Source organism: Eurytemora carolleeae, unplaced genomic scaffold, assembly GCF_000591075.1.
Source record: "Eurytemora carolleeae unplaced genomic scaffold, Eaff_2.0 scaffold337, whole genome shotgun sequence".
In the NCBI taxonomy this organism is placed as follows: domain Eukaryota; kingdom Metazoa; phylum Arthropoda; class Copepoda; order Calanoida; family Temoridae; genus Eurytemora; species Eurytemora carolleeae.
This window is the reverse complement of record NW_019396236.1, coordinates 139663-149817: the sequence shown is the minus strand read 5'-3', so window position 1 is coordinate 149817 and position 10155 is coordinate 139663. Positions and strand designations below refer to the sequence as shown.

At 30.8% G+C, this 10155-nt stretch overlaps 1 protein-coding gene across 5 annotated transcripts in view; it reads right to left on the bottom strand.

Annotated features, from left to right (window-relative positions):
* Positions 1 to 3842: 3842 nt before the first annotated feature.
* The window catches only part of LOC111699001 (uncharacterized), a 59709-nt gene continuing 53396 nt past the window's right edge, over positions 3843 to 10155 (bottom strand). For all 5 annotated transcript variants that reach the window (XM_023469519.1, XM_023469521.1, XM_023469520.1 and 2 more), the window contains 8 exons: positions 9624 to 9683; positions 8458 to 8562; positions 7764 to 7866; positions 7509 to 7603; positions 6164 to 6276; positions 5659 to 5745; positions 5382 to 5440; positions 3843 to 5060 (listed from right to left, as the gene is read on the bottom strand). In XM_023469519.1, the coding sequence (XP_023325287.1) occupies positions 4951 to 5060; positions 5382 to 5440; positions 5659 to 5745; positions 6164 to 6276; positions 7509 to 7603; positions 7764 to 7866; positions 8458 to 8562; positions 9624 to 9683 (732 nt within the window). In that variant the 3' untranslated portion in view covers positions 3843 to 4950. The remainder of the gene's footprint in view (positions 5061 to 5381; positions 5441 to 5658; positions 5746 to 6163; positions 6277 to 7508; positions 7604 to 7763; positions 7867 to 8457; positions 8563 to 9623; positions 9684 to 10155) is intronic.

Here is a 10155-nt window from a genome sequence, read left to right as displayed (position 1 = left end):
AACTTCAGAAAATTATTTCTTGTCAAGTTTAGACTTACTTTCTCTTCCATAGATGAAAGTTTAGCAAAAATTTCACTTCAAGGGACTGTCTACGTAATTTCACTTCAAGGGACTGTCTACGTAATTTCACTTCAAGGGACTGTCTACGTAATTTCACTAAAAGGGACTGTCTACAAAATTTCACTAAAAGGGACTGTCTACGTAATTTCACTAAAAGGGACTGTCTACGTAATTTTAAGCAACTCCCCCCCTCTCCCATGGTTGCATACCCGGTTCGTGACGATATACCCTTTTACACTTTATCAGAGCCGTATGTGAGGGGATCAATATAAAACCGTTTAGTTTTAAACCCTAACAATTTGTTTCTTTTTTTCAATTGGAAATTATCGAAACTCAGACAGAAAAAATAAATATTTCTTTTTTAAGGGTAACTTTGAGAATTGTGCATGCCCCCCTTTTTTAATATGAAGGATCCCGCGAGATCATGTTGACAGCCCCTTTAACCCTGTCACCAGGAGGGGGGGGGTTTCCTCTTCCCCACTTCGTTTTTTCTAAATAATTTAAAAACGTCTGACATTAGAACGTTCAAACTTCTTCACTTTTTTAACATCATAGCTGTGAACAAATTTTGCAATATTACGGGTTCGGTTTATAACTTTTTTATTAATTAGGCTACAGGGCTAACATTTTTATGTTACTATTTTTCATAATCAAAATAATTATTTTGAACCATTTTTTCGACGTACTTTTTAAACTTTATCAAAATTCCCCTTTGCACCATGTCCTTAACAATTTTAGTTAGAGGTTTAATTTCTATTTAATGAGCAGACCTTGAAAAGTTAGACTAAGGATATGTATCACACTCCCCTATCTCACCTCTAGTGCAAAATCATATAGGGGGTTGACCTCCCCCCCCACGGTGGGGTCAGGGGGGTGACTGGTTTTTGTCACATACTTATACCTTTCATACATTTTTCTTTGAATGGATCCTGTTAACCCTCAATATATTTAGATGTTGTTTTTGTTTAAGCTTACTATTTCGGGGAAAAAACAAATACTCTTTAGCTTTTTTACACAAAATTACATCGTATTCAAGATAATCTAGATCTATAATAGATTCTAACCGCCATTAATCAAAGATGTAGAGGCGCCACGAGCCCGCTCAAGTACTGGTTTGGTCTCTGATTCGTGTATAAAAAACCCCATTTTAAGAGTTTTCACGGAAATTCCCAGTTTTCCGTCATATTTTAGAACTTCAACACAACATTACGAGGACTTAGAGACTTCTCTCAAAAAATATTACTCAAGCGACCGACCCATTTTTTGACTTGAATAATAGGTTTAAATTGTAAACATTGCGTTATAACCCCCTACCCCCTGATATCCAATTGTGGCCCCTATATTAGACCAAAATAGCCATGCCCGGACAGGATTAATGCATAGAATGACCAAAAAGCAAAGATATTGAATTCAAAATTTTACTTCCAAAATTGTGTTTAATGGTTGGCTGGAGTAGATACTTGAATGCCGAAAACTGAATCTCGATTTCTCGCCGCTCTGGTTTCTCTACTCTTCTAGCATAAACCAGGGTCTTCAGGTAAATTTTCAAAAAAAATTTAATTTTCAAAAAAAAATTTAATTTTCAAAAAAAAATTAATTTTCAAAGAAGATTTCAAAGTTTGAAAAAAGGTTTCAAAGTTTGAAAAAATATATTATATAGTTTGAACGAAATATTTCAATGTTTGAAACAAATGTGTGTGCCAATTCCCTGGTAACACTTTGTGACCTCGTAGCTCCTCTAGTATTTATTTTACTCACAAGGATGAAAAAGCAAATTTATCCGGGGCTACATTATAAACTAAAAATATTTTGTTCATCTCAAAAACTCTTTAACTCGTTATGTTTATGTATGTTCAGGTGGTTCTTGCATCAAGCAATACAGGGATTATTATGCTCTCGCACAGACTCAATATACAGTAATGTACACAAGAAGTAAACAAAGTACATGGAAGTAAACATTCCAAATAAACAAAGTGCATGTGAGTACACTACAAAGAAACAATGTATGTGAGTACACTGCAAAGAAACAATGTACATGTGAGTACACTCCAAAGAAACAAAGTACATGTGAGTACACTACAAAGAAACAATGTACATGTGAGTACACTTCAAAGTAACAAAGTACATGTGAGTACACTCCAAAGAAACAATGTAGATGTGAGTACACTCCAAAGAAACAAAGTACACGTGAGTACAATACAAAGAAAAAAGTACATCATGTGAAATTAAAAGAAGCAATGAACTTATAACAATGTGCGAAGTACTTAGTGCACATAATGAAGTTCAGTGCATGTTTACAACGAGTACGTAAACCATATACTGCGATGAAGAAAGCTTATACAAGGAAGGAAAACATAGATATACAAGAATTTATCTAGGAAGGAAAACATAGATATACAAGAATTTATCTAGGAAGGAAAACATTGATATATAAGAATTTATCTAGGAAGGAAAACATAGATATACAAGAATTTATATAGGAAGGAAAACATAGATATACAAGAATTTATATAGGAAGGAAAAAGATATACAAGAATTTATATAGGAAGGAAAACATAGATATACAAGAATTTATATAGGAAGGAAAACATAAATATACAAGAATTTATATAGGAAGGAAAAAGATATACAAGAATTTATGTAGGAAGGAAAAGTTCAGAACTAAGGTACTGGATCATTTGAAAATGTTTTAAAACATACAGTTCACGATATTCTGTCAAATGAGTCTACCATATTCAGTACGTATTACGTTTAACATTACCTAAACTTCCTTATAGAGAAAGAAATCAACTCACAAGAATGTTAAATTGTCTTTTCGGTGGCCGAATTTAAAGAATTTGAGCGGCGGTTTAAATTTAAGCCGCGGCTTAAATATGGTTGGTTCCACTTAATATTGTATCAAATGTTTCAAGATTTAAGCCAGCGCTAAATTCAAACTGGGTTTTGGCGAATTTTGGCGGATTTAAACCGCAGCTCAAATTCTTTAAATTCCATCTCAGATCAGATATACTTATGCTCAAGTTCGGCATGGTGGCCGGTGGGAAAATTGTTTTTAATCTTTATGACAGAAACAATCCCAAGAATTAACGAGAGTCAACCCAGACCGAAATATATTTTCAATAAATGTGGAACTAACATCTACTTTTTTACACTACAGAGGTTTTGTCCTTCACCATCACCGAATTTTAAAAATTACAAATATATAATTCACAAGTATAGAAATGCTGAAAACTTTTGTTATTTTGACCAGCAAAAGCGTTTTGCTTTGCTCTTGAATTTTTAAATTGAAGAAGTCTTTTCCTTATTGTGGAGTTTTCCAGGGTTTGGTTTTTAAATGTGAGAAAAGGTTTCTCAGTGCAGTATCAACATTAAAATTATTAATATACACTTCAAAATGAGTTTTTCGATATTCTAGAAATACATGTTTCAAATTAATATTGTAAAACAAAATCAAAACTGTCTTTACATCTTTGAAATATTTGGTCTTGAGAATATTGAAATCAGTATTTTTATACAATATATTTTCTGATATAATTACATAATGTATTATGAACGTTAAATGTGTTATATAAAATCAAATTACCGAGGTGATGATTTTATGGTGTTCCGCCGATTCTAAAAATAAAATGGTATTATGTAAAAGGATCAAGGGGAGGTATTAGTATTCAATTTAGGTTTAAAATATGTTTGATTACTAATGCGAAACAAACTTACAATTTCTGAGATTTCTATTGATAAAAAAATTAAACCGTTAAAACACTTTCTTTTACTAAATAATTATATTGGTGCAAATAACGTTTATTCAAAACTTAATTTTTTCAAATATTTTTAACAAGATCTTTTTTGTATATTTTTAATGGTGGTGGTTGGTGTTAACTGATTAAATAAGAATACAGTACAGTTTTTAGTGACATGGTGATAAAAATATGTTTTGGGGGATTTCAAGTTCATTAAATAGTTGAATTTTACTTGGCTTTTCAAATCGATTTCTGTAAATAAATAAATAAATGTGATGTCGTTTCAATGTGTCCAAAAAGCTGTGAAAAACAAAATTGTTAAACATTTGTTGTGATTTGTAAATTGTGATGGAAACATATTTAACCAGTAATTATTGTTAAAAAGCATGTTGAGAATAAAAAAAGTTGATATGTTTACATATTATTTTGGCAAAGTTCATAGAGTACATATAAGAATATTTCAGTGTATGCATATAAATTTACAGAATACCATATATTTAGTCACCATAATTCGTTTTTAATGTTAGTGCACAGTTTTTGCAGAGGTTATCGTTAGTGGAAGGTGGACATAAATTAGACTATAATTAATTGCTCTGAGTTTTCATTATTTGTGTGGCAAAAAGTCGTTTTTGGTATTTTGAATGGTTTTCCAGCAAACCAATCAGAAAACAGTATTCTAGTAAGCCAATCAGAAAAAAAGGTTTCTAGTCAGCCAGTCAGAGACCAGTATTCTACTTAGCCAATCTGAGACCAGTATTCTAGTTAATCAATTAGAGCCCAGTATTCTAACCAGCCAACCAGAAAACAGTATTCTAGTCAGCCAATCAGAAAACAGTGTTCTAGTGAGCCAATCAGAGACCAATATTTTAATCAGCCAATCTGAGACCAGTATTCTAAGTTAACCAATTAGAGCCCAGTATTCTAGTCAGCCAATCATTAAACAATATTCTAGTTAGCCAATCAGCAAATAGTATTCAAGTCAGCCAATCAGAGACCAGTATTCTAATCTGCCAATCAGAGACCAGTATTCTGGTCAACCAATCAGAGACCAGTATTCTAGTAAGTTAATCAGAGACAAGTATACTAATCAGCAAATCATAGACCAGTTTTCTGCTAAGCTTATTAGAAAGCAGTATTCTGATTGGTTATTAAATTAAACTTGTGTAACATAATTGCCCGGGAAGGTTCCAAATATCCCAGTCCGTTGTGATGTTCCCACAAACCAACCATCGTCACATTTCTCCATTACGAAAACAACATCGCCTGAATAAAAAAAAGATTTAAGTTGCGTACAGGGTGTCCCAAAAAATGATAATATGCACTGGTGACCAGAAAACTCGCAACTCATGTCCTCTTTATTATTCAACTGTAAAAAGGAATGTCATTAGCATTTTGTTCGCTCGCGAAAATGCGAAAAATTTTCGCGAAATTTCGCTTCAATTTGTTTCGCGAAAAATACTAAGCAAATATTGCGAAAATTTCAAAAATTCAGCTTTTTAAGTGGAATGGGTCTGTAAACATTGTAAAATAGCAGTGTTTCTATTCCACAGTTCTGCTGTAGAATTTAACATTATTTCTGTTTACCTTCAAATAACTCAACTTCATCTTCATTCTGTGGTTTGTAATTGTACATAGCTCTGAACCTAATTTTAAAGATATAAATAAACATAAAAATTCATCAATAACTGTGGAATTGATTTTAAATTATTAAGGAAAATGTAGGAATAAAGGAGATCTATTTATTTGATTCCACTTGTACTCAGGCACACATGTACGCTTTCTTTATTACTCAATTGCATATGGGTTAAAGAACTAAAGAGCTGGGTTAGGGTGAAAACAAGGATTAGTTGAATGTCCTTACGGTTGTGGTTGAGGTTTATCCTGGTGACCAGAGAGAGAGGAGGTAGGACGGGATAGGGTTGAGTAGGGGGACATCGTTCCAATAGATCTAGTAGCATCATTATTATCATTAATTATATATGACTCAAATATGCTATCCGATCCATGCATTGTAATCTGTTGAAGAACTATTCATATATCTAAGCAATCTAATTTTTAATAACAATTCAAATATGATGATTGGTTGTTAAACCGTAATTTCAAGTGACCCTTCAAGCAAAGATGGCAATAGCGACTTATATATTAATGTTCATAATTTTGAAAACTGATCATTTTCAACTGAGGTTTCTCTACAAAAGGTATTTGCGCATTTCTACTGCAGGGAATGTATCGGAATTAAATATTTTTAAACCTGTAAAAAACAACGATATCCTCCACCTTATTGATGCGATAAAGGTTTTAATCGGGCACTGCTATCTTTGCGCAGGTGCTCATTTGACAGTCTCTTAAAGATAATTTAATTCTACCTGGATAAGTCCATATTATTAGGTATATAAGAAGAGGAAGGTTGGATTCCAGTTTTCAGAATAGAATGGGCAGCAGGGGTTCCAGCAGGCTTAATATTCTCTTCATTCTCAACCTTTAAATATGATTATAATTGTATTATAATCACCGTGAACTAGACAGTGGAGAAAAATAAAATTTGGGACGACTTTGTAACCTTGTAGTTCCTCAAGTTTAGAATTTATGCTCAAGTATGAAATGCAAATCTATCCGATTTATTTATCAAAATTCCATTGTTCATGAAGAGGAGATAGGATGGAAAACGTGAACCTTAGTTTAGTTTAGTGACGTTCATGCAGTGTGGTTGTGTTGAATCATATTAAAGTTACGAAATATTAAAAATTGCATCGTAAGATGAGACAACTGCCACACTTTTAGTTTAATATCTCCATATTTTTACATCCTGTAGGGGAAAATTCAAACTTTGACTCGATAATTCAACAGAAATCATAGTTTGAAATAACTTACAACTTCGGGTTGCAAATATATTGGAATTAGAAAATTAGAGTTTATGGCAAGAACTCAGGTTCTTTTTAGACTAAAGATAAGTAGTTAAACTATGTATGACTAGTCCAACTACTATTTACTAGTATCACTGAGAATAAAATCAGCTTGAATAAGTAATGGTTTAATTTGATCTTTGTCGCTGAATAAACTAAAATTTTGGTGAAAATATTTTGTCCAAAGTTACAAAACAAAGATATATTCTGAATCCAATCTTTAAAATTACAATTTCTCTATTTCAAATTACAGTACTATACAGAATTCCTCATAATATTGTTCAATTCAAACCAAAGATACGTGAAGACAAGAAGCTGTTTCAAATTTCTCAAATTGTCTAATCCCGATATCTATGCAACCTGATGGTGTAAACCTTTGATATTTCAAGCAATTCATGATTTAAAATATCCAAACCTGGATTATTTCATCTTACAGTTTAAAGGACAACGACATTAGGTTACAAAGGTTTAATTGTATTATCGGAATGCATTAACAGTATGTAGATGTGAGAAGCATAAATAAAAATCAAATCAAAAGATTATTTAGAAAACAAATGAAGAAAAAATGTACACTCGTTATTTTTAAAACTGCGTAAAAAGTAGAATATTTAACAAACGACAAATATTACAAAATTTAAAAAGATTAAAAATATTTAAGTTAAAAAAGCAGGTTATACAATATTACACAAATTTGATACGTTTGATAAAAATTTTCAATCGTTAAGCAAAATTAAAAAGTAAAACGAACAAAATTATATTCAAAAAATATTTGAATAGAAAAAATAGAATTTGATAAAAATATACTTACTTCAACATAAGAAACAGGGAATATTCCTTTTCTGCTTCCGATCCTTCCTTCAAACCAGTTTTTATCTATCCGACGCGTTATCGTTAGCAGCTCTCCTGTTGTATTATATTTTTGATTGTTTATTATTATTATTATTATTATTATTATTATTATTGTTATTATTATTTATATTGTTATTATTATCATTATTATTATTATGATTATTATTATTATTATTATTATTATTTTTATTATTATTATTATTTTTATTCTCACCTTTGATCAACGAGAGCTCCATAGGGGTTTGTGCAGCAAAATTAAACTTTGCTCTCCCCAACTCTCCTTCCATACTCTTCTCTTTACGAACCAGGCTTCGGGTCTAAATCATACAATTAAAGAGACTGTGTATTAAATTTCAAGTGGACTTTAGCTTTAAAAAAAAACGTCCGGCTTTTACTTTACACAAGGTTGAAGAAGTGCAATAAGATAGGAAGACATGAGATGTAAAAACGACCAATATTCCCAATGTTAACTAGACTAACATTATCTGGAAATTAAGACCGAGACCCCTTTTAAAATAACCGCCAAAGAGAATATAGATTACAGAGTGAACAGATATAATGATAAATAATAATAAAGAGTAAACAGAGATAATAATTGAATACATAGTTAAGAGAAAAAATATAGAATACAGAGTACACAGAGATAATATAGAATACATAGTTAAAAGAGAAAATATAGAATACAGTGTAAACAGAGAGAATATATAAAACAGAGTAAACAAAGAGAAAATAGAATACAGAGAAAACAGAGAGAATATAGAATATAGAGTAAACAGAGAGAATAATAAATATAGATTAAACTGAGAGCATATAGAATACAGAGTTATCAGAGAGAATATAATACAGAGAAAACTAGGAGAATATAGAAAACAGAGTAAACGGAGAGTAAAATTTTAAAAAAATCTTACTATTTCTTCACTGACGGTAGACTCTGAAGGAAGAATATTTACATACGTAGTTGGAAATATTCCAACCATTCCGTTCCTTTCTCCTTCATACCAATTTCCATCCACCTTAGCAATAAATTTGTCAATAACTTTTTTCTCTATCCTTCATTGTGTTATATTCATCATAATTGAGGGGGGGGGGGTAAGGGCCGGAGGCATTTGGTTTTCCCCATTTCATTTTTTTTCACAATATTTATTTTTAATTTTCAAATTATAAAAGGAACTGAGTTTTTGACACAAACTCAGATTTTCTAACGCCTTTATCGCCCGATGTCGTAGATCATTAGATATTTCAAACTATGGATTCTGTTAGATCAAATATCTTTGTAAGAAATATAGGTTTACAGATGAAGGTATTAGAAAATTTAAGTTTGTGATCAAAACTCAATTGTTTGGCAATAATTTATTATGTCTTACCCTAAAATATTATGGGAAGGGGGCGAGGGGGGGGGGAGGGATAAAGTAAGGTATTTATTTGGAGCCCCAATTTTCATATTTTTTTCCAAAGCGTTAAAAAAATTCATCCTAAAAGTTTTAATTTTAAATTTTTATAATTTTATTAAAGTAATTAAGTCTTTGTCACAAACTCAGTATTTCAAATTCCTATAACCTGTCAGTGTAAACCTGTCAGTGTAAACCTTTGATATTACTTAGATTGCAATGTCTAAAGTCTATTAAAATGGGTTGCAAAGAAATCGGGATTAGAAAATCTGTGTTTGAGGAAAAAAGTCAATTTTTTCTAAAATGATCTTGGGCCTTGACAAGCAGATATTTGCACTTAACTTACAATTTTTATGAATAAACAGAAAACTAGTTTTGACCTAAAGGCAATACTTTGTTTTTGAAAATCCCAATCCTACATTGCAAAATATCTGACAGTGATCGGCGTTTATATTAATACAATGAAGACGATTTTTCTATTCAAGTTTTGATCCCAAACAAGCTCTTTTTAAATTATAAGTAATCAAGTAAACAAAGAAAAAAGTGCTTATTTGACGGATTTTACGACTTCTCTTTGTTTCCATTTTTTTGTGCATTCAAGCTGTTTGAAAGTTTTGTAGAAATAAACAAATTAAAATAGAAAGTTGTTTCATTGTATTGATATATAGGACGACGAATTTATTTACCTGTTTTTTAATGTAAATAATATCTCCCTTTTTGAAGCTCAATTCTCTATGATGCTGGGCCTTTAACAAATAAATATTATTGAAGTTTTAAGCAGTAAATTTGTAATTAATCAAAAATTTAGAAAGGAATTGAGTCTTTGTCACAAACTCAAATTTTCTAAACACTATATGTTTGCCTTATTATGAAAACCTTTAATATTACAAGATCTACGACATTGAGAGGTAAAGATGTATGGAATAAAAAACCAAAGTTTGTGGCAAAGACTCAATTCCTTTATCAGAAGTTTTTATTTGATTTTTATCCTTCAAAATTAAAATTAAAATTTTTGAAATATTTTTTTTATTTTTTAAAATGATTAAAAAAAAATTCTGGTTAATCTGATTTTGTTTATATTTTAGCTTAATACAACTAATATATACAAGGTTGATCTGGTTTATTTTAAATTTCCCAGAAAAGAGATTTGATGAGATTAATAGAGAGTATGAGATTTATATCTACTTAACCTAATTGTATACATGAAAGGTGGAGGGG